General features: G+C 41.1%; 1 protein-coding gene across 7 annotated transcripts in view; it reads right to left on the bottom strand.

Moving 5' to 3' along the window:
- BICD1 (BICD cargo adaptor 1) overlaps window positions 1–24,459 on the bottom strand; it is a 116,402-nt gene that overhangs the window by 35,061 nt on the left and 56,882 nt on the right. For all 7 annotated transcript variants that reach the window (XM_087722979.1, XM_087722973.1, XM_087722974.1 and 4 more), the window contains exons 3-6: window positions 22,578–22,730; window positions 16,336–16,773; window positions 9,660–10,751; window positions 3,196–3,347 (exon numbers count right to left, since the gene is read on the bottom strand). In XM_087722979.1, coding sequence (XP_087579105.1) covers window positions 3,196–3,347; window positions 9,660–10,751; window positions 16,336–16,773; window positions 22,578–22,730 — 1,835 coding nt within the window. The remainder of the gene's footprint in view (window positions 1–3,195; window positions 3,348–9,659; window positions 10,752–16,335; window positions 16,774–22,577; window positions 22,731–24,459) is intronic.

The following is a 24,459-nucleotide window of genomic DNA, read 5'->3' as shown; positions in this document are numbered from 1 at the left end:
ATACAATAAAACCAATGAGAAATAAGAAAGGTAGTTTTGTGCATGCAACATACAGAATCAACAGGATTGGAAACTAGTACTAAATGGTATGCGAAGGCTTTCTTCTGAAAGCTCAATTTACTTTTTTATGACTTCCTCTCACTAAAAGCAAAGGGCAGCGGCTTCTTTTATGAGCTGCCACATGGCGCTTATAAAGCTTGTTTAAAGTTAACAATAAACCAAGAAAAGAAACAATATTTTTTTAAAAGAATATCTTGTTTAATTTGATAAAGTATCAGGTTAAAAGGAAGTGACATTTTAGAGGATTTAAAAAAAAAATTGTGATATTTTAGAGGATTTAAAAAAAATCGTATGTTTTGTCTTCCTTCTAAACTACAAAGTCCTAACATTTAAATATTGTGGAGGGTATCTTTATTGTTCTTTATGCGCCTGTGTGTTTACAACTTCCCATATTCAAAGTGGGAGAGAGTCAGATTAGTCAGATTAACCATCAATTATACTGGTGTTCCAAGTTCTCCCAGGCTAAGTATTCTACATAACAAAGTATTCTTTCTCACAGGGACACTCATGATTCCTTTGTACCCTTTTCTGTCTTCCTTATCAGGGCTAAAACAATTATCTGTCAATGGCCAAATGTGTAATATGCTCATTTTCAAATCTTGACAACTCTTTATAAGAGTTTGGTTGCCTTTCTTCTCTCTTGCTAGCTGAAGAACAAAGACTCATTTTAACTTGGTAGTTGTAATAAAATAATTATTGGGTCTGTAGGAAGTTAAAACCCACTCCTCTCCTAGAAAAATGAAATATCCTAGAAAATATTGAAAAGGCAGAATATTATATTTTCCTGGATGTGAAAAGGGAGAAACACGTTTTAAACCCAAAGTAAATTCCTGCAGCTTCCTGCCCACCGCTCTTTTGTCAATGGGCCATTAAGAAGCCCAAAGCAGTCTATTTACATAACAAAGAACCCTCCCTTTCAGCTCCAGGTGATGGAATCAAGGCATTAGCCCTTTACCCAACTCATCACATGGCATCTGAGAATTCACACAAACCTGGACTCAGCCTAAAGAGTTGCCCCTGCATGGCCCCATGGGAGTCTGACACCCAATCAGAATACATTTCTTACACAGGAACAAGAAACAAAAAGGTGGGGCCGAACAGAGTATTAAAGACCCAGCAAGCCCCTCCTCTCGCTCTCTTCTTCTTCACCTGGAAGCATGTGATCACCTTTTCCCCCAGGACCTCAAGCCATGTGGTCGTGTCCACCATTAAACCATCTTTCTAAGCAACCTCCATGTTTCCAGTGTCTTTTTCCCCACTTGGAGCTGAACCCAGATGAACGTTTCTTCCAACAGGTCATTTCCAATTGCTAGCATAGTCTTAAGTGGGTTCCCCCCCCCACCAGTGCATTTTGAAATCCACTTTCTTATCAGCTTCACCAGTCCGGGTTATGCTCATTTTTAATCTTTTAAATAAATATTTAATGAGTATACTTTAACAATTCTATTATTCTTTTTAAAAAAAGAAATAGGAGGGAAAGGAATTATGCAGTTGTGAAATTCAATTTTTTTTACTACCGGTTCTGTGGGTGTGGCTTGGTGGGCTTGGCAGGGGAAGGATACTGCAAAATCCCCATTCCCTCCCCACTCCTGGGGGAAGGATACTGCAAAATCCCCACTCCACTCTGGGGCCAGCCAGAGGTAGTATTTGCTGGTTCTCCGAACTACTCAAGATTTCTGCTACCGGTTCTCCAGAGCGTCAGAACCTGCTGAATTTCACCCTTGATTGAACACAATGATTTGTTCTCTTCAAATAATTCAGTTTTCTGGAATCCATGATACACCGATCCATAGCTAACTTAATATATTATCTGGGATGAGCCATCACTATTTTATTTTTCTGTTTCCATCCCATTCTGCTTCTTTAAAATGCAGATCTATAGTCAGAACTTGCTGAATGTCACCCCTGGAATCATGCCTACTGATTTTACTTTGACCTTCCCAAATTAATACTATGAACAGAACAGAATCTTGTGGGCAATTTATTTAGGGATGCAGTTATGTAGAGTTAATATATAATTAGGAATTGATCATTCTGGAGGATTTTTCTGCAGATAAAAGTTAAAATCAATCCTTGCCTGAAGCCCTAGAGAATATTTGCTACTTGGCTAAGACAATGGTTTGAATGCTGCTAGGAATGTAAAACACCTCATAAACATGTCCCAGAAAACCTGCTCCCATGGAGTGGCATTGAATACATAGAGAGTGTCCATCTTTTCTTTTTGGACTTCAGGCCTGCCACACTTTCTACTATTCATTTTCTATTGTGGGAAAATGGGAGGGGGGATTATACGGAGTTGGGTGATATGTAGCCATAATAACATTCTTTCTAGAAAGCCAAGGTCATCCTTTGTCACTGCACCTGGCCAGAACTGGATGGCTGGAAGCTGCCAGTGTGGCAGTGGAAGATTGGACCACGTAATGGACTTGTGAATGTGTGGGGGCAGGATCTTGAACTTTCAACGGGGTGGGAAAACCTGGAAGCTTTCAGATTTGGATTTTCCCAGATGTGCCAACATGGCTCTGAGAGCTTGTAGGACAGCACCAGTGGTGGGTTTCAAAAATTTATGGAACCTCTTCTGTAGATGTGGCCTGCTTTCCTGGCCCACTGGTGGAACCTCTTCGAACTGGTCCAGTAGATTTGACGAATGGGTTCTACCGAATAGGTGCGAACTGGTAGGAACCCACCTCTGGACAGCACCCTCCAATGCAATGCCTTTCCCCTCCATCTTGTTGACCAGGATTCTGATGAGGAAGGAGCATATGTAGAATTGGCTGAAATGAGAAGCATTTGTCCTGGGTGTGGAGAAGACTGATAAGCAAAACCACAGGAATTCTTAGAAAAACATGCATGAAATGCTGATTGCTAGGAGGGGGGTGTTTGGGTCTCTGGGTCCTTTGCTTACAGACTGCTGAGCAGACTTTTGCTAGTTCCTTTTTATGACACCCAGTAAAGAATAAAAGCTTGCCATTGAAATCATTCTGGGTTCTTCCAGTTATGAGAAAACCCATCTTTGTTCAATTCCGAATAAAAGTGTGACTCGGAGGGACTTGGACCTTGCCTCTTTGTCCATGCTGAACCAAACCTAAACTGCTTAACCAGCTAAACTCCTGCCTTAACAATTGGTTTCTGTACCTGGTTGCAAACATGGCTCTCAAGGATGAGAAGGTTGCTGCATCTTCTTTCAAAGCTTTTAATTCGTTGCGCAGTTTAGTCATCGTTTCTGTTACCATGGCTTTCTCGTTCTCATATTTATTCTTCAGGTTCGCCAGGGCCACTTCTGCTGTCTGAAACAAAGATACAGGCATTCAAAACATATGCATTTATTTTCGTCCGGTTGATATATTGACCTTGAGTCTTTATTGATTAGCCCTTGGCCCATATCAAAGTGCAAAGTTCCAGAAACAAATTATTACTAAATTTTGATAAAACCAATTTAAAATGGAATTGGAATAAAATACAGTCTAAAATGGAATTGGAATAAAATACAATAATTTAAGATTTAGATAAAATTATATTTCGGTGTCACCCCTGCAATCTACCCCAATCAGTCCCACATATGCAGATCTCAACCAAACCATTTTGTTTAAGAACTGTGCTGTGTTAAATGTTATTTTCAGGTTATGGCCGCACATAAGGTAAGTTGTTTTGATATGCGGTTGATACAAGTACAGGATTAAACTCAAAGGAAAACTTGGAATTTCTTGGCTGGAAAGAAAGGTAACACTAATATAATTAATCATAAAGTACCTAAAAGGAAGCAAGAAGATTTCCTCAACTGAACAATATCACAAACAGTGTTTTTTAAACTTTAAACTTAAGATGTATGGACTTGAATTCCCAGAATACCTCAGCATGCTGGGTAAGGAATTCTGGGAGTTGAAGACCACACATCTTAAAAGTTGCCAGGTTTGGAAAAACACTGATTTAGAAGGAGACAAATGTTGAGAAAATCTCCTCCTTTTTTTCTCCATGAATAGAGTGGAGTAGGAATAGGAGTAGGAATAGGGTAGAGTAGAATAGAGTAGAATAGAATAGAATAGAATAGAATAGAATAGAATACTTTATTGGCCAAGTATAATTGGACACACAAGGAATTTGTCTTTGGTGCAGATGCTCTCAGTGTATGTTAGATCGGGTAAAGGAAGCACACAAGGCTTCAGTAACAACAGCTCTTTATTGTAAATCAAGTAAACATCTGGCTGAAGAATGGTTCGGCAGCATCCTAAGGTGGGCTAAGAGGCCCAATTATGACCCACAATTCTACAGGCCATGTTTAATATCAAATACTCTGATCAAAGTTGAGGTTTTGCACCATTAAGCAGAAAACAATTGCTGACAGTTGCTGAAGGAGCAATATATATTTTTACACATCTGGGAACAAGTCGACCCAGACAGGGAGTTTCCTGTCATCTTGCAAGATGTGTCCTGTTTATGTCACCCATGATCTATAAGGTGCTGACCATGTATATTTTAAGAATAGTAATTGTTGGTCATCTGGCATAGACAGTTTTTGGTTCCTCTCATTACCTTATATGCTTAAACACTGCCTCTATAGATGATGACGTAAATTGCACTATAAATGTATGGCTTTAAGAACCCTTCGGGGTTCAAACTTCTGATGCTTGTTTTGGCATGTTTGAACCTGCGCATTCAATAAACTTTTCCTATATTGCATCGCTTGGCTTCCTGGTCTCTTAATTCTACTACAATCCCCTTTTAAAGGGATCTGACAGACTTCTTAACCAATGGGACTCAACCTCTGTTCCCGCCGGAACAGAGGACCTTGGTGGAACCCTCTGTCATTGGGGGCGGGGAAATATCTAACAGTGTACATAAGGAGAATAAAAGATATTCATCAAGAATAAAAGGATACAACACTTAATGATAGTCAAGGTTACTAATAAGCTATCAAATCATACTAGTAAACAAATAAAACAATATAAATTAAAGATACAAGCAACATGGAGATAGATACTAGGAAGGAAGAGAAGAATAATAGTAAGAGGTTAAAAAGTTGAGAGGGAGAATAAAGTTTAGAAATTTTAAATGGAAGGAGCTTTTTAATGACATGTGATTACAGGAGAAGATTTTAAATATTTTATATTTTCTTAAAATTTACGTATACTATAGTTAAAGCGAAGTTAATTTTAAGTTAGCCTTCTCTCCCATTGCATCTGGAGGGCACCAGGCTGGGAAAGCTGATTTATGGAAACCTCGATCTGTAAGAATTACACCAATGTTCAATACAAAATATGTGCTAATGTGCTGGATTGAGGAATGAATTTAGGCCTTTATAATTATGGGATTAGGACAATATTGAGTAATACAGGAAAAAGTAAATTATATGCTTTCTGAAATGTTTTATCTATGATATTAAAATAAAACATATTTTAAAAATAGACAAATTTGTCATTGAAGAAAGAGAAAATTAAAACAATCCTGTGACAGTATAAACATATGCAAAATATAGATCAGCCCAGAATTTAAGCTGATCAGCAACTAGCCATATATTTGGATACAAGAAATAAATTGATACTCCTTTTTGACTTACAGCAGTTCATTTAGCGACCATCCAATGTTACGACAGCAATGAAAAAAGTGACTTATGACCGTTTTTCACACAACCATTGCAACATCCCCATTAAAATTTAGATCCTCGCCAACTGATTCATATTTATGACCATTGCTGTATCCCAAGGTAATGTGATCCCCTTTTGCGATCGTCTGACAAGCAAAGTCAATGGGGAAACCAGATTCACTTAACAACCATATTACTAATTTAACTGCAGTGATTCACCTAACAACTATGGCAAGAAAGGTTATAAAATGAGGTAAAACCTATTTAATGTTTCCCTTGATAACAGAAATGTTGAGCTCAATTGTCGTAAGTCAAGGACTGCCCACTCTGAGTAGAATAGTGCTACAAGGTCAGGAGTAAACCTTTCTGATCAGAATGCAACTACTGGTATACACCGACAAAATTCAATAAACAAAATTCTAAATATGAGAGCATTTGCTTATACAACATCAGGAGTTCTGAAGGTCAATATGCATAATTAATCATATTAATTATAAAAATATATATGCATCGGGTAGTGGGATTCAAATTTTTTTACTACCGGTTCTGTGGGCATGGCTTGGTAGGTGTGGCTTTTTGGGTATGGCAGGGGAAGGATACTGCAAAATCCCCATTCCCTCCTGATCAGCTGGGACTCTATTCTCAGGCAGAGAATAGATGGGGCGGGGCCAGTCAGAGGTGGTATTTACCGGTTCTCCAAACGACTTAAAATTTCCGCTACCGGTTCTCCAGAACTGGTCAGAACCTGGTGAATACCACCCCCGATATACATGCTGTATATAGCTTTAAACCAGATGAACTATGCATAAAATAGATGAGAAATCATGATTAAAAATTAATATCAAAGCATTATTTTCTGATTTCTTTTGGCAAAAGCAATATCCAGTTTTCACTTTTATTGGCCACTAGGTAGCATAAGGTGACTTGTTTTGATTCTTAGATTTTGCTTTCCAATTGACAGCTCTGTAAATTTTTCCAGTTAATCATAGAACTGTAGATTTGGCTGCAACATTCTTTTTCACTAAGAGATGCTAACTTTTCACTGTTAACATCCATGCTTTATTTTCATATAGGAAATTAATATAAGGTTCCTGAGAAATGTCTCAACAAACATCCAGGACATATTTCAACAATCAAGAATCCATGACGTGTTAAAAAAATAATCAAATAGTGTCGCAATATCTCAATATATCTAAACTATAGAGGTCTAATTTCTGAAATTTAGACCTTTGGACACCTAACATCAAAAAGTCATCAAAAAAGCACAGCTGAAACATTCTTTCTGCGCCAACTCAGAAAGCTCAAACTGCCCAAGGAACTGCTGATTCAGTTCTACAGAGGAATTATTAAGTCTGTCATCTGCACCTCTATAACTGTCTGGTTTGGTTCTGCAACCCAAGGCCAACAAAGACTTCAGAGGATAATTAGAACTGGAGAAAAAACAATTATTGCCAACCTGCCTTCCATTGAGGACCTGTACACTGCACGAGTCAAAAAGAGGCCCATGAAAATATTTACAGACCCCTCGTATCCTGGACATAAATTGTTTCAACTTCTATCCTCAAAACGATGCTATAGAACACTGAACACCAGAACTACTGGACATAAGAACAGTTTTTCCCTGAACGCCATCACTCTGCTAAACAAATAATTCCCTCAACCCTGTCAAACTATTTACTAAGACTGCATTACTATTACTAATAATAGTAGTTCCTATCACCCATCTCCTCCCACTTACGACTGTATGGCTATAACTTGGTTGCTTGTATCCTTACAATTTATATTGTTTCCTAATATGATTTGATTGCTTATTTGTACCCTATGACTATCATTAAGTGTTGTACCTTATGATTCTTGACTAATGTTTCTTTTCTTTTATGTACACTGAGAGCTTATGCACCAAAGGCAAATTCCTTGTGGGTCCAATCACACTTGGCTAATAAAGAATTCTATTCTATTCTGTTTTAAATATGAACAATCTCATAATCAGGAACTTCATGAAATAGTATTGTAGGATGAAATATCATATTCATAAGTCACCCTCTTTGTTCATGAAACTCACAGCCTCATCTGAAGCCAAAACAGACCAGATTGCAAGTAAGAAGAAATAATGGAGCAGGATTCCTTAAATTCTTTTCAGCCGATATTTAACAGCCAGATAGTTTCAGCCAGGCTCAAATTGATAAAACCATCTCTCCCACAAAGAATAGCAAACAGGTAAAATCCCTTTAATATACAGAGCTTTCCTGAATACACAAATGTGGTGCTCCAAAATTAGCTTATAGGTGCACATAAAAGGGAAAAGATCTATATACACAGTGAAGTGAGATAAGGAGAGTTTCCTCCACTGGAGTTGCACGCCCATCAGAATAAAGATTTCAGATGACACATTCACACATCTCACAAGGGACCATTTTTTTCCTGATGCAGGAGGGGGTGCACAGGTAAACCCACCAGTGGCTGGCCAGGTTAGGTGGTCTTAATAGAATGGACCTTATAAATTCATATTAGCTTGGCTTTTCATTCTAGTGCCCTGGAGTTCCAAAGTTGACTTTTAGCTGGAGTGAACTTTCTCTCCAACTTCCTCATAAGTATTAAAAATAGGGCTGAACAGTGTGGCAAGACCCTGTAAAGGAGGGGCACAGGAAGCCAGGCGTGGGTGAGAGATAGAACAGAGGTAAAAACTGCTGACAGCTTAAGACATTATAGGAACTTCTCCTTTTTGAAATGTCATGCTTGTCTCGTGTATGGAAACGCCTTGAGAATGCACAGTGTGGAACACGGCATAAAAGTAGCATCCTGGGCAGAGCCCAGGCAGTTCAGATTTTGGTGTGTGAGCACCCTGAACTCGATGCATCAAATAAACCTGTTTCTCTCACCTTCGTGGTCTCAAGTCCTGGTCTTTCGTAAGTAGATTACAAACCTCAATCTGCTGCAACATTCCTATCACATGACTAGTCTCAACACCCCAAATTCGTAGCTACCTCAATTGCTGAACTCTATGCTACCAAATATGCTACAGGTAGACCTCAATTTACGGTTCATTTAGTGGCCATTCAAAGTCACACTGAAAAAAGTGAATTACGACCTCTCTTCACACTTCTGACCATTGCAGCATCCCCATGGTAACGTGATCAAAATTCAGATGCTTGCAACTGACTCGTATGTATGCAGTGTCCCGGGGTCATGGGATCATCTTTTTGCAACTTTCTGACAAGCAAAGTCAATGAGGAAGCCAGATTCACTTAACAACCGTGTTATTAACTGAGCAATTGCAGCGATTCACTTAACTGTGACAATAAAAGTGGTAAAATGGGGCAAGGTTCACTTAACAAATATTTTACTTGGCAACAGAGATTTTGGACTCATTTGTGGTTGTAAGCTGAGGAATACCTGTATTTCTTTTCAAGCAGCCTCATCCAGTGCATTTCAATCAATCAGAATAGAGCTAGAAGGGACCTTCAAAGTCTTCTAGTCCAGCCTCCCCGCTCAAGCAGGAAACCCTATACATGTGATGGCAAACTTATGGCACATGTGCCAGAGGTGGCATGCAGAGCCCTCTCTGTGGGCATGCATGCTGTCACCAGTTGCACTTCCGGCCAGCTGGTCTTCGCGCATGGGCACACAGGAAGCCGAAAAACAGCAGCTGTCCGCCGTGCACACATGGACTCCAATTTTGCACTCGGTGCGAAAAGGTTAACTATCACTGCCCTATACCGTATTTCTTTCATGATCCAGCTTGAAACTGGACCAGATTTTTCTAACAGTATCAGAATAAGGATACAAATTCAATCCAAGTTGATTTGAAAAGTAATTATCAAAATGTACTTGGATTTTTTTGTCTTCTGGGACTTCAAAGAAACCTAAGAATACCCCACTGTTTAATTTCACAAGAAGCTCAAAAGTAAACACAGCAATAACAGATGTAAAATCAATGGTAAAATCGCCCTTTAAGCCATTTTAAAACCCATAAATTATACACCTCATTATAGAAAGGAAATTACACTCCCCAAATTACCTGCTTGTTGGCTTTCAACACTGCCCTGAGGGTTGCTATCTGTTCCCTTTTCGTGCTCAGCAGGGACTTTAATTTCATTATTTCTTCCATTAAAGCCTCCTTGTCCTTATCAATCATAGGTGCCAGTTCACGGGCCGCTGCACGCTGCCGGGACAGCTGCAGTGACCGATCTACCGCTTTCTGCAAGTGCTTGATTTGGTCCCGTATTATGGCATTGAGGTTGTAAATATTCATGGGCTCTTTCCGAATGTCACTGGTGTCAGAAACCGGGGAGGAAGGAGGGGCTGTAATGACAGGAGAAATAGTGGGGGTCTTTGTTGGGCTGGGCTCTTTATTGGCTTCTGTGCTCTCTTTTGAACCCTGTTCAGTTGGCACCCTGATTTCTACAGGGAGTGCCGTCCCTCTCCTGGCAAGGCGTGGAGATAGCAGCCCTCTTGGATCGTCAGGTCCCTTCAAGCTCCCACTTCTCGTAACTCGACTTTGCCTGTAATAATCCAGCATAACCCTATTCGGAGTCTCGTTGTTACACAGACAGACATGATGATAGAGTTGAGCCAGCTCTTCGCTGAAAGTCACCAGCTCATCCTGAGCGGCATTGAGGGTATTGTGGTTCTCGTTGGCAACGCCTGTAATCCTTTGCACCTCCTTTTCCATCTGCACCATTTTCTCGTGGCTTTCCTTCGTTGACTTTTCCAAGCTGGAGACCTGCTCGTCGTAGATCTGGATCTTGCTCTCATACTTGTCCTTTTCCTCGGTGTAGTTTTCAACGCACTTATTGTACTTCTCTTTTAAGGCTTTGATTTCAGCTTTGAGGTCAATCACCTCGGTAACAGCTACCTTGTATTTACACTCTAGGATCTCCAAGCCGTTGATGTCCACTTCATAATCGTGGGTTTCCTCCCCAGAATCTCGGCCTTTCTCAAAATCGACTTCTTTCAGCTCTTTGTGGCTTTGCAGACCCCTCATTGCGTTGACGTGTTCGGTGAGCCTATGGACGCGTTCATGCTGTTCGGTGAGGGCCCCTTTGGTGTGCTCCAGCTGGGTCTGGGATTCCTGAAGATTAGCCAGCAGAATAGCTTTCTCACGCTCCACCTGCAATAACCCAGAAAAAGGATGTCAATATCTCTAGAAAAAATCTGGGATATAAGAGCTAGGGGCCCCTATAATTAAAGGTACAGTTTAAAAATGGAAACTTATACAGGAAGTCCTGGACTTACATCCATAATTGAGTCCGATTCTTTTGTTGCTAAGTGCCACATTTGTTAAGCAAACTTTGTCCCATTTTATGACCTTTCTTGCCACAGTTGTTAAGCGAATCGCTGCAGTTCTTAAACTGGTAAGTGAATCTGGCTATATCATTGACTTTGCTTGTTAGAAGGTCGCAAAGGGGGACCACATGACCCCAGGACACTGCAACCATCATACATAGGAGTCAGTTGCCAAGCATCTGAATTTGGATCACTCGAGCATGGGGATGTTGTAAAGAGTGAAAAAAAGGCCATAACTCACTTTTTTAGTGCCATTGTAACTTTGAACGATCATTACGTGAACTGTGGTAGGTCAAGGACTACCTGTACAAGTATCCTTGACTTACCACCATTTGTTTAGCGACTGTTCGAAGTTATATTGGCACTGAAAAAAAAGTAATCCTTGCATTTTAGACAGTCATAGCATCCCCATACTCACGCAAAATTTGGGTTCTTGGCAATGCGCATGTATTAAGATATTTACTCGTGAGTAAAACAACCCCTTTTTGTAACAGGGCAGTAACAGTCTTTTATTCACAGGGATAAACAAAAAAATCAAACGCACCATATTTTTTGGAGTATAAGATGCACCTTCCCCCCCCCCTCCTAAAAGAGGAAAAATGCCTCCATTTCGGTGAAAAACAGGGCTGTTTTTGCCTTACCCCAGCCCTGCTGAAGTCTGCAGAGTGCTTCTAGGGGCTGGGAGGGACAAAAACATTTTTTTCTTACTTACCTCTTCGAAATCTTGGTGCATCTTATACACCGGTGCATCTTATAGTCCGGTAATTAGTCCCAACAACCTGGGTTTAGCCAAGAAATCTGAATTGCTTGCTGTATACTAGAAAGGAACGGTTGTCTGCGACAACTGGCCACTCCCAAACCCCTCCTATATATTTCCCACCAGGGAGGGACTGGCTATCGTCTGTGTCTGCCTCTCCCTGAGAGTAGGCTTATTACTTTCCTTTGTTCTCCCCTCTTTTCCGCTCTGTGCATACTTGCATCTGGGATGGGCCCATCTGTTTCTCCCCCTCACTCAGCTCAGGCCCTGAAGACAGCTGCCTCTCCACCTGGGGGAGGAGGGAAGACCCCAGCTCTGCTCCTGTCTCTGATGCTGTTTCCTTATCAGAGCCTTCCAAAGGCTCCAGAGCTGGCCCAGGCTCTCCCTCCACCTCCCCATCTGACTTGGCAGCTAGCTCTGCTGGCAGCCAATGGGCTACAACACCTTCATAGCTGGCTTCATAGACTTAGAATAACTTTATCATCACTTTGAATCAGTGGTGGGTTGCAGGCAGTACGCCCCAGTACGGGCGTACTGGTGCCTGCCGGAAGCACCAGGTACCGTTCTGGTATGGTGCTCCAGTGGGCCCACCTACTCGCCCACCTCCTTACCTGTATTTGAGCTCTTTGGTGCTTCTGCACATGCGCACGCAGCATACGGTGCCTGCACAATGCTCCGCCGAGCAGCTGGAGTGTCGCGGAGGCGTCGCAGGAGGTAAGGACACATTCATGTGGTGGCCGCTGGGCCCCGTTGCACTGTACGGGTTGCAACAGGATCCAGAACCCACCACTGCTTTGAATGTACACTAATCAGCATACAATAAAATGAAATTTCATTGCATACAGCTCTCAAAGGGTCACCACAAGCAAAGTCAATGCTTTCACTTGTTTGATGAGTAGTATGAAACCAATCAGAGTTTGCTACAGTGTAGTCATTACTATTTCAAATCTCTTGATGCATACAAAATAATTTATGAAAACATTTAATGGAAATATAATTAGAACACAACTAAAGATTGACTGATTCAATTTGTCTCCTGCTGCAATCTCATAATGACCACTTTATATGCAGCATGTGTGAAATCTGTGAAGCCCATCCTAAGAAAGGGATTGAGAATCAAACCACCAAGATCACAGATGCCGTTATAACATCTGTGCTATACCTATCTCTAGGACTTGATGTACAATTTTGGTTGCAGGAGAAAACAGTGCTGGAAAAAATCTAAAAGAGGGCAACCAAAATTAGTAAACGGGTTGGACCAGTGGTGGGATTCAGCCAGTTCGCACCTATTCGGGAGAACCGGTTGTTAACTTTCGAAGCAATTCAGAGAACTGGTTGTTGGAAGAAATCTCATTTTGTGGCTAATTTACAAGGCTAATCCTGTAAGGAAGTCAGGAAGGAAACATTCTGGTGTTGTTTCTAGCCTAATCTTTATTGCCCTGCTTGCAGAAACTGCCTCTTCGGTTAACCCTTATTACATTGTAACAGCTAAGGTGAAGCGCCCATTGACCTGAGTGACGTTGAGTTGGCCCTGCCCACACAGTCACATGACCACTGAGCCCCACCTACCCAGCTGGTTATTAGGACAGAGAATTGGTTGTTAAATTATTTGAATCCCACCACTGGGCTGGACCCTCTGCCGACAAGAAAAAAAGAATTATTGTGGTTTTTCAGGTTTGAAAAATGGTTATTGAGCCGCTGCATGTTCAAAGCATAGGGAATTGTCCATGGTATGGAGAAAATCAACAGGAAGATTTTTCCCTATACAAATACTGAGACCACAAATCATCCAATGAAACTGTGAGGAGAGAAACATATCCATTGGAAAGTTGCAGGTCATCGGCCTAGGAGTGAGCTTGCAGGCCTGACGAACCAAAGTTTTAAACTAATATAATTGCAAAATGTACCAGACATATTGCTAATGTGCTGACTTGTGTCTGCATTTCCTGCAAAGTTTGTACGTGTATGGATATATTTAGAGCAAGAAGAACGAGATGGTGGGAAATGAGGAACTGAAAGTAGCAAGTATCTGAGAACTTCAAATGTACACGGGTGACTGGAACAAGGAATTAACTTGAGGAATGCATTAGCATGAAATCAAAAGTTAGAATTCAGATTGCCGGGAGAAATATCAACAACCTGATATGCAGATGATACCACTCTAATGGCAGAAAGTGAAGAGGCTCTAAAGAGCCTCTTGATGTGGGTGAAGGAGGAGAGGGCAAAAGTTGGCTTGAAACTCAACATTAAGAAAACTAAATCGTGGCATCTGGCCCCCTCAATTCCAGCCAAATAGATGGGGAAGAAATGGAGGTAGTGACAGGTTTTATTTTCCTGGGCTCCTAGATCACCACAGATGGGGACTGCAGCCAAGAAATTAAAAGACGCTTGCTCCTGGGGAGGAAAGCTATGGCAAATCTAGGCAGCATACTAAAAAGGAGAGACATCATCCTGCCAACGAAAGTGCGTATAGTCAAGGCTATGGTTTTCCCAGTTGCAATGTATGGCTGTGAAAGTTGGACCATGAGAAAGGCTGAGCGCCAAAGAATTGAAGCCTTTGAACTATGGTGCTCCTGCAAGTCCCTTGGACTGCAAGGCAATCAAACCGGTCAGTCCTAGAGGAGATGAACCCTGACTGCTCTTTAGAAGGCCAGATCCTGAAGATGAAACTCAAAAACTTTGGCCAATTAATGAGAAGGAAGGACTCACTGGAGAAGAGCCTCCTGCTGGGAAAGATTGAGGGGCAAAAGAAGAATGGGAGGACAGAGAATGAAGTGCTGGATGGAGTCACCGAAGCAGTAGGTGTGAGCTTAAATGGACTCCAGAGGATGGTATAGGACAGGAAGGCCTGGAGGAATATTGTCCATGGGGTCACGGATTGAACATGACTTAACAACAACAACAACAACAACAACATGCATTAACATAAGACCTGGCAATTGCCACCAAATTGATTATCTGTACAAGGGAACCTATTATCCCAAGAACACAAAAGGCATAGAGCTCTTTTCCCAATTCATTCCATATGGAAGACAAGGATGCTTGGGAATAATTTCACAACACTTTCAGCATCACAATTTATACATTGGGACGGAAGGAAAAGATAAAAATCTCATTGGTTCACATTACTGGACCTGTACAGAAAATCCTTTATTTAGTCATGCAGATGATGGGGCAAAAAATAGAAGGGCAGAAGATGGGACAGGATAAATTATATTATAGTGCAACATAGACCCGTAAAGTATTCCATTAGAAAGACAATCAGGTTCTGTAAAGAACATCAGAAAAACAAGGCAATGCTGATCAAAATCTCTGTTAAACAGGAAGTAAATAAGCCCTTGCCTTCTCTTGAAGGAGGGCAACCCATTCAGATGGAGATAGAGGGCAATATGACAAGTGACTTCTCCCAATAAATAAAGCAAAGTCTACAATGATCTTTGTTAACATCAGGAAGCCATAACTTGGGCACTTGTCCATCCAGTTGGGTTGACAACCTGCAAGTGACCTACCTTTCTTTTCCCAAGTGAATGGGGTGGTATTAAATATAAAGTTATAAAGTATTAAGATAGATATAAACGTAACACTAACACGAATAAAATGACCAACTTTAATACATGCTCAGTCACTCGAGCCCTCCATCATCTCATGCTTGGATTGATTCAGTGTGGTCTACATGGGGCTCCCCTTGAAGAACATTTCAGAAGCTACACCTACTGCAGAGTGAGGTGGTGAGAGCAGTTCTTGGGGCCCCTTCGGTTAGGAACAACTTCCCTCTAAATACCAGCTGCAGGGAATAAGTAGGGGAGAGGTTATGTCTCCTACTCCAGCTCGTGATCTCTCTACTGGCCATTGTGAAAAGCAAATGCTAGGCTTAGGTGGACCTTAGCTCAATGAAGCAGGATTATTTTTATGTTAGGTGGGCAACAAAAGTAGTAGTAGTAGTAGTAGTAGTAGTAGTAGTAGTAGTTAAACGGCAGCAGCATTTCAAAACTGAATCCGACAAAGAAAGTGAAAAATTTATAGAAGAGAATATGTGTAGCTGAGGATTGAACTATAAGGTCCTTAGAGGTCTCCGAGCTTGGTGGTTTTCTTGCTCACGTTTCATTAAAAACAGTGGTGGAATTCAAAACTTTTTACTACTGGTTCTATGGGCATGGCTTGGCGGCCATGGCAGGGGAAGGATACTGTAAAATCTCCATTCCCTCCACACTCCAGGGGAAGGTTACTGCAAAATCCCCATTCCCTCCCGATCAGCTGGGACTCAGGAGGCAGAGAATAGATGGGGGCGGGGCCAGTCAATGGTGGTATTTACCAGTTCTCCAAACTACTCAAAATTTCCGCTACCGGTTCTCCAGAACTGGTCAGAACCTGCTGAATACCACCTCTGCTGATGACGTTACCTAATTTGGTAATGAAATATCTACAAGAAAGCCACCAATCTCAGGGACCACTAAGGACCCCAAAGTGAAAAATACACAAAACACGCTGTTAAGATACAGTACATTTGAAGTGGAGATGCAATCGCTTTTTTTTTTTAAGGCATGTTTACTCTTTTTTTCCAAATAATTTTTCTCAGGGAAATAAATGCTTCCGGTATCTTTGCACACCACGTGAACATTTACAACTAAGAGGAACATTTATAACATGTTACCTGCATGAGCTGCTGCTTCAGTTTCTGCATTTCAGAGATGTTCAGCTCACTGAAGAGATCAGAGACGGGGTGCAAAGATTCTCCTTTCCTAACGCTGGGAGTCCGAAAATCCCCATTCAGTTTCATGTGAGGACCATGAATATGTCCATTCATCTTGTCATCATTATTGGGTTCATTCCCATCTTCTCCAAACTTTAATCCATCTACTGAGATATTAATGTGATTACTATACATGCTATCGTTTAAATTGATATACTGAGACAGTTCCTTCCTCAGATTGTTCTTCTGCTCCCTTTCATTCTTTAAGGTCTCCAAGGCCTCCTCTAGCTGATGGTCAGCAATCTCCTTCAACCGGATGGCGTCTTCTAGCTGGCTATTAAGCAACACCGTCTCTTCCTCAAATCGTTTTATCTCATGTTTCAAGCCTTCATATTCCACCTGAATTAAATAAAACAAAGAAGATTCATAATGCTAAAAGTTGGATTTATACACAATCTGCCATTTGCCGCTCTCTCTTCAAATAAACAAATGAGGCATTGTGCAAAGGAGATATTACCAATTGAATAAGCTTGGCACCAAGAAGTCATGCTAACTCTATCCTTATATTTTCTCTCCGCAAATAACTAATAACTGTATCACCACAGAATTGCCATATATTAGCATAGTTAAAATGTAATAGTAGAATTAGGGGGTCGGTGTATTTTACAAAGCACAAGAAAGCAAGACAAGAAATGATGGAAACTAATCAAGGAGAGAAGCAACCTAGAACTAAGCTGAAATTTCCTAACAATTAACCAGTGGAACAGCTGGCCTCCATTATTGGAGCTTTGAAGAAGAGACGGGACAGCCTCTCATCTGGAATAGTATAGGGCAGAGATTGTCAGCCTTTTGGCACTGGTGACCAGTTTTGGACCGTGTGTGTGTGTGTGTGAGAGAGAGAGAGAGAGAGAGAGAGAGAGGGAGGGAGGGAGGGAGGGAGGGGGGAGGGAGGGAGAGAGAGAGAGAGAGAGAGAGAGGGAGGGCGGGGGAGAGAGGGGAGTTGCTGCCGGTTCGGCCTAATTTGGCCGAACCAGTAGTGGAATTCAGGTCGGGGTTGCAGAACGGCAGCGACCCAGGCCTGCCACGCCCCCAAATTGGTTCCCTCGCTGCCGCCTGGCTGCCACCATTTTGGATTTTAGTGACTGCGCAGTTTGCGAACCGGCAGTAATGCCAGCACCTACCCACCCCTGGTGTGTGTGCGTGTAGGATCAACACGCAACCTAGATCACTTGTGTGCACAGTTTACAATAGGGATTACACTCCTGGGAGAATATAATGCCTGATGATCAGAGGTAGAGCTGATGTGGTGATATTCTAACACTAGGGAGTGGCTGCAACTACAGATGAAGCTTCCCTCAATCGCCGGCCTGCCACTTCCAGCTCTTTGACACAGTTCCTAACAGCCCACGGACTGATTTCGGTCTGTGGCTCGGAGATTGGGAAAGCCCTGGTATAGGGTCTCCAGCTTGAGCAGGAGGTGGAACTAGAAGACCTCCAAGGTACCTTCCAACTCTGTTTTTCTGTTACATTTTATCTCTGCTAATATATGGCAATTCTGGTGCTAAATTTTATCTCCATTAGTACATAGAATAGAATAAGATATAATTCTTTATTGGCCAAGTGTGATTGGACACACAAGGAATTTGTCTTTGGTGCATATGCTCTCAGTGCGCATAAAAAGACAAGATACAGTCGTCAAGAATCATAAAGTACAACACTGCCAATATGACAATTCTAGAACTATATTTTATCTAATAAAGCATAACTTGTAAGAATAACTGAGATTTGCACCTTTCCCGTCACCAAAATGAACATTATTAAGCCCATTTCATGATGCACACTTCTCAGTAAAATGAACTGACCTTTAAGTATACCCATCACAATCAATAGGAAGAAGGTTTTTTAAAAAAAAAAACAAAAAAAAACAGTTCAAGTGCTTCTAATTGTGCTGTTCAGGCCAAAGCTTAAATTACAGATTTTTAAAAGGACTACCAAAAGTGTATACTAAGAAGATTCTTGCGTAAGAAGAGGCGAGATGAGCAATGGGAGATGAAAATATGTAAAGAGCTTTATCTATTTTTGTATCTTGTATTTTGTAAATCTTGCCTTTTTTATATAACTTTCAAATAAGGGAAGAAAAAAAAGAGAGCGAGAACCAGGTCATCCCCTGAAGAGGAGAATATGTAAACACAACAACGGATAGAGTGGATGGAGGGAGGAGTAGAAGGAAAGATAGGAAGGAGAGGAGAAAGGAGAGGAATAGGAGAAAGGGAAAGGCAGAGGAAGAATGGGAGGGAATGTAAGAGTAGGAAAGAGGGGAGGAATGGGAAGAAGAGGGGAAGGGTAAAGGGGAGGAAGGGGAAGGAGAGAAGGGGAAGGAGAGGAGGAAGGAAGGAAGGAGAGAAGAAAGAGAAGAAAGGGGGTAGGAAGGAGGGAAGGAGGGAGGGAAGCAAGGAGGGAAGGAAGGAGGGAAGGAAGGTGAGAAGGAGAGAAGAAAGGAGGGAAGGAAGGAGGGAAGGAAGAAGAGAAGGAGAGAAGAAAGGAGGGAAGGAAGGAGGGAATGTAGGAGAGAAGGAAGGGGGAAGGAAGGAGGAAAGGAAGGGGGAAAGGAAGGAGAGGAGAAAAGAAAGGAGGGAAGGAAGGAGGGAAGGAGAGAAGGAGGGAAGGGGAAGGAGGGAGGGAAGGAAGGGGAGTAGGAGAGAAGAAACAAGGGAAGGAAAGAGGGAGGGAGGGAAGAAGAAGTAGGACCGTTGTAAGATAAGATGGATCTATGGGATGTTAAAAAAGCAATCTTCAAGTATATTGTTAACAGTAGGGGAAAATTGTTATAAATACATATTATTAATAACAGTTATGAGATCATATAATTGTGAATGTATATATGAAATTGATAAAATAAAATAAAATTAAAAAAAAAAAGAAAAGTAAAGTAAATCTCTAGTATAAAGTAGATAAATTAGAACTATTTTTGTTTAAACACAGAGTTAGAGTTGAATGTAAACAATTTCTTGTCTTAATAAAGATATTCATGTGATGAAATGTGCACCTGCAAAAAAAAAAAGAAGAAGAGTATATTCAGGGATGGACTCTGTAAAAAGTGCTTGCTGAGAGTTCCTAATTCCTTTTCTGGCATAAGGACAAATGGCCACTCTCCTTTGTTGTTGCATTTTAACTACAAAGCTGCCTAATTTTGACTTCGCCTCTTGATTCTTTATAGCAGAACATGCTTTTGTATTCTCTGCAACTGATACGATGACGATGACGTGCCACCAAGTTGTTGTCAATTCTTAATCATTTAGATTTTCTCCATTCTTCTCCATAAGTACCTTTATTTTTTACATTCTATTCCCTCTAAGGTTTATTCTATGTGTTTTCTGAGACTGGCTGAGCCAAAAGGAAAGAAAGGAGAAAGAGGAAGGATAAAACAGTGAAAGAATGCAGACGTCACCTCAATTAACACCCTTCAGGGCTGATAACAGAAACTAAAGGAAACGTTTTGTCAAAATGAATTGCATGGCTAGTACAAATAAACAAAAGTCGTTACCGCTTTTGTTTATTAGGCCAGAACAAAGTGTGAGAATATAAGAAGTCAGAATTACCAGGGACAACTGTAACTAAACTGAGAAAAATATAAAAGATGAATGAAAGATGAACCGCATTTTATATTTCAAAAATATAAAGATGAATGCATAAGGAGCTGTGGTGATGCAGTGGTTAGGATGCAGTATTGTAGCCTAATTCTGCCGACTGCCAGCAGTTCGTTCCTGACTGGCTCAAGGTTGACTCAGCCTTCCATCCTTCTGAGGTCGGTAAATGAGGAACCAGATTGTTGGGGGCAATAGGCTGACTCTGTAAAGCGCTTAGAGAGAGCTGTAAAGTATTGTAGGAAGTTATCACTCAGCCCTCTCCCAGAAAAATGAAATATCCTATATTTCTCTGGATGTGAAAAGGAAGAAAGGTGTTTCAAAAAGACAAAGTAACTCTCCCTGCAGCTTCCTGCCCCCACCTTTTGTCAATGAGCCATTAAAGCCTGAGCTAGTCCACTTTACATAATAAAAGGGTTATCCCCTTCAGCTCCAGGGGGATGGGATTAAGGCATGATAATATTGGCCCTTTACTCAACTGACCACATGGCATCTGAGAACTCAACCAAACCTGAACTCAAAACTCAGCCTAGAGGGTTGCCCCTGCATGGCCCCATGTGAGTCTGACAACCAATCAGAATACATTTCTTACACAGGAACAGGAAACAAATAGGTGGGGCCGAACAGATTATAAAAAGCCCAGCAAGCCCCTCCCTCGGCCCTTCTTCTTCTTCACCCAACACCTGGAAGCATGTGGTCACCTTTTTTCCCCAGGACCTCCAGCCATGCGGTCCTGTCCACCATTAAAACATTAAACCATCTTTCTAAGCAGCCTCCATATCTCCAGTGTCTTTTTCCCCACTTGGAGCCGAACCCACATTTCTTCCAACAGTATCATGGAGCGGTCTCTTTGGTCTACTATGTGGAAAATAAAGGTCATCATCCATCTCCTCCTCCTCCTCCCTCCTCCTCCTCCTCCTCCTTCTTCCTTCTTCTTCTTCTGTAGTTCCTTCCCTTTTAATAGTTCCTTCCTTTAGATAAGTTATGTTCATATGTATGAGTGGTAGGTGTGCTTGTTGTATATCTTATAACTGAATATTTCAAATCACTTCAACATACTCTTGGCTTTTGAAATAAGGCAGCCATTGGGCCTGCTCTGAAACTGCATAAAAGTTCTTTGAAAGTTACCATAACAAAAACTAGTCCTGATAGTCCTTATGCATTTTGTATTCAGAAACCTGAGCTGTGCTGAAGCCAAGAAGACGCAGAGTAATTTATTGTTTCTTAAAGAATCCCCATTTTGTAAATTGCGAATGAAATGAAGGGAACAGATTCTTTTGTTCTTTTCTACTTTGAAATGACTTTAAATATTGTTTTCTGAGTTAAAAAATATACATCCAGGAGGTGCTTATTCAATACATACATACATACATACATACATACATACATACATACATATTAGCATAACCATGCTAATCTCATGTAATATTGACATATATTGGTGTTGTAGTAAGATGCCTTTAGAATTATGTTTTGTATGATTCAATGAACTGTCTCCATCCATTGCTAGTACAAACCTATTTTGGCCTTATTAAATATGCTTTTTAAGGGTCAACATAGTATCAGAAAGTTCTGGGTTCAGATGTAAGTGGGTTCAAAATAAACATGCTGGGCAGCTGCTTGAAGAAAAGGGTAGTTTTATTCAGATATGTCAACTGAAGTGTTCGTCCTGTGGACTTGTGAAGTCTGATAGTAGGAAATGTTTTCTCTCACCTTGCAGATTACCATAATATGGGGTATGGAATTTGAGTGAGAGGGTCTGGCATTGTGGGGGACCAGTATTGTGATTAAGAGATTTTTCTATCTTGAGAAGATTTTGCTTCATGATTTTTGATTCACAGGTTGACTTCCTGGGGAGAGGCACTTTGTCAGTTTTAGCCGACATAGGATGAAAGGGCTTTACCATATTTTTCGGAATATAAAACGCACCGGAGTATAAGACGCACCAAGATTTTGAAGACGCACATTTTTTAAAAAAGTTTTTGCACTCTGCAGACCTGCCAAAAATGGTTCATTTTTCACCAAAACGGGCCCATTTTTTTGTCAAAAAACCCGGCATGCATAGCCTTTAGGAGGCTTGTAGAGCACTCCTGGGGACTGGGCGGGGCAAAAGCAAGCAAAAAAAGGGCCCGTTTTTCGCTCATTTTTGCCCTCCCTAGTCCCCAGGAGCACTCTGGAAGCCTTCTAAAGGCTATGCACAACCATTTTTGCAAAGGAGTGGGGTTTCTGGAGGCCAAAAATGCTATATTCAATGTATAAGATGCACCCAGATTTTCACCCTCTTTTTTGAGGGAAAAAGGTGCATCTTATACTCCGAAAAAGACAGTAAATGGTTTTTTTGTAATGTTGTTCAAAAAGGGCTCGTTAGAAGGTTTAGGAGAGGCTTTTGCCTGTGAAATAGATAGCAAGGGGGGGGTGGCACGTGGGTATTTTCATCCTACAATAGTTGCTGAATTTTTCCTGAAACAGCATCTCTATTGTAATAGGATACAAATTGCATCTGAGAATTTGACATTACCAGTTTTTAAATCTTTTATTGAAAATTCCACCTCTGCTCACCTGATTCTGCTTCAGTGTGGAAACCAGCTTTTGCAAAGTAATGTTTTCTTCTTCGAGTTCAGTGTAATCCTGAAGAAGCCGCGCCTCCCTAAATTTATACTCTCGGATTTCATCTTTCATCCTAATCCTCTGCAACTCTGCCATTTCATTGTTCTGAAAAACAGAAAACAATTCAACATATTAGTTTCTCATTTCCATTTAACCATTCAAAGAAAGAAAGAAACGAAAAAGACACAATCAAAATCTGTTTGAAATATATAATCAAAATACAATTTCCAATGCTACTATTTATTATGGCTACGGTTCTCCCAGTTGCAATGTATGGCTCTGAAGGTTGGGCCATAAGAAAGACTGAGGCTGAGGCCTTTGAATTATGGTGCTGGAGAAGACTCCTGCGAGTCCCTTGGACTGCAAGGCGATCAAACTGGTCAGTCCTAGAGGAGATCAACCCTGACTGCTCTTTAGAAGGCCAGATCCTGAAGAGGAAACTCAAATACTCTGGCCTCCTAATGAGAAGGAAGGACACATTGGAGAAGAGCCTAATTCAGGGAAAGATTGAGGGCAAAAGAAGAAGGGGACGACAGAGAATGAGGTGGCTGGATGGCGTCACTGAAGCAGTAGGTGTGAGCTTAAATGGACTCCAGAGGATGGTAGTGGACAGGAAGGCCTGGAGGAATATTATCCATGGGGTTGCGATGGGTCGGACACAACTTCGCAACAAACAACAACAACTATTTATTACATCACTGAATTAAATCAATACATGCAAAAGAGGAAAAATAGCTGCAAGCTTAACTTTTCCCTTGTATGTAGTCATGGCACGAATAATGTTTGATTTCCTGTTACAATTTGGTAGCAAAATTTCAAGTGTTTGTGGGAGTGCCTATGAAGCAAACAAGTCCCTAATTTTTTCTTGGCAACATTTTTGGAAGTGGTTGTCTGTTAGGTAAGCTCCCCGTTGTGAGAGCGAGTACATTCAGCGAAGCGTTGTGAGAGTTGTGTTGGAGAACACACAAACCAGCATACAGGGACACTGCAGTTTAAATAGGCTTTTACTTTTGTGGAAATAGAGGTATCAAAGTCCATCAAACAGTCCAAGTCATACATGGATAATTCAGTCAGTCATCAACGTCTTTCAGTTAAAGGATAATCCAAATAACATAGTCCAGTATCATATAATCCAGTCCAGTAATCAAGGTTTGCTAACAGTTGCAAAACTTACAATAGCTCACGACACTCAGATCAGATCAGCCCAGCATCTAACGAAACAGAGAGAGAGCTAACAGACATTCTGGCTCCTTCTTATGACCGATTCAGGAACACAGCAACCAATCACATTTTACAGTATGGTTTAAAGAAACAGTTACACCATTGTTACATGATTTATATATTGCCAACCTAATGGTTAGAATTATATTCCTAACAATTCCTAAATATTCTTTCCTATGGCTGAAAGTAAGTGGCCCAAGGTCTCCAGCTGGCTTTCTACCCAAGGTTTCAGGGTCTCCTCATTTCTAGCATGGTGATTAATCAATACCGATAGTCCTTGACTAACAACTGTTCATTTAATGACCATTCAAAGTTACAATGGCATTGAAAAAAGTGGCTGATGACCACTTTTCAATTTACAACCATTGCTGTATCCCATGGTCACTTGATCAAAATTCAGGCACTTAGCAGCCAGCTCATATTTATTATCGTGCAGTGTTCCCATGTTTTCTTTTTCAACCGTCTGACAAGCAAAGTCAGTGGGGAAGCCAGATTCGCTTTACAACTGCCTTCCTAACTTAACAACTGTGACAAGAAAATGGGGCAAAATTCATTTAACAAATGTCTCACTTAGCAACAGAATTTTGGGGTTCAACTGTGGTCGTACATTGAG

The sequence above is a fragment of the Thamnophis sirtalis genome, unplaced genomic scaffold (genome assembly GCF_051295495.1).
Source record: "Thamnophis sirtalis isolate CommonGarterSnake01/CBP01778 unplaced genomic scaffold, rThaSir2_p1.2 scaffold_9, whole genome shotgun sequence".
Classification (NCBI taxonomy): domain Eukaryota; kingdom Metazoa; phylum Chordata; class Lepidosauria; order Squamata; family Natricidae; genus Thamnophis; species Thamnophis sirtalis.
This window is presented reverse-complemented; position numbering and strand designations above follow the sequence as displayed.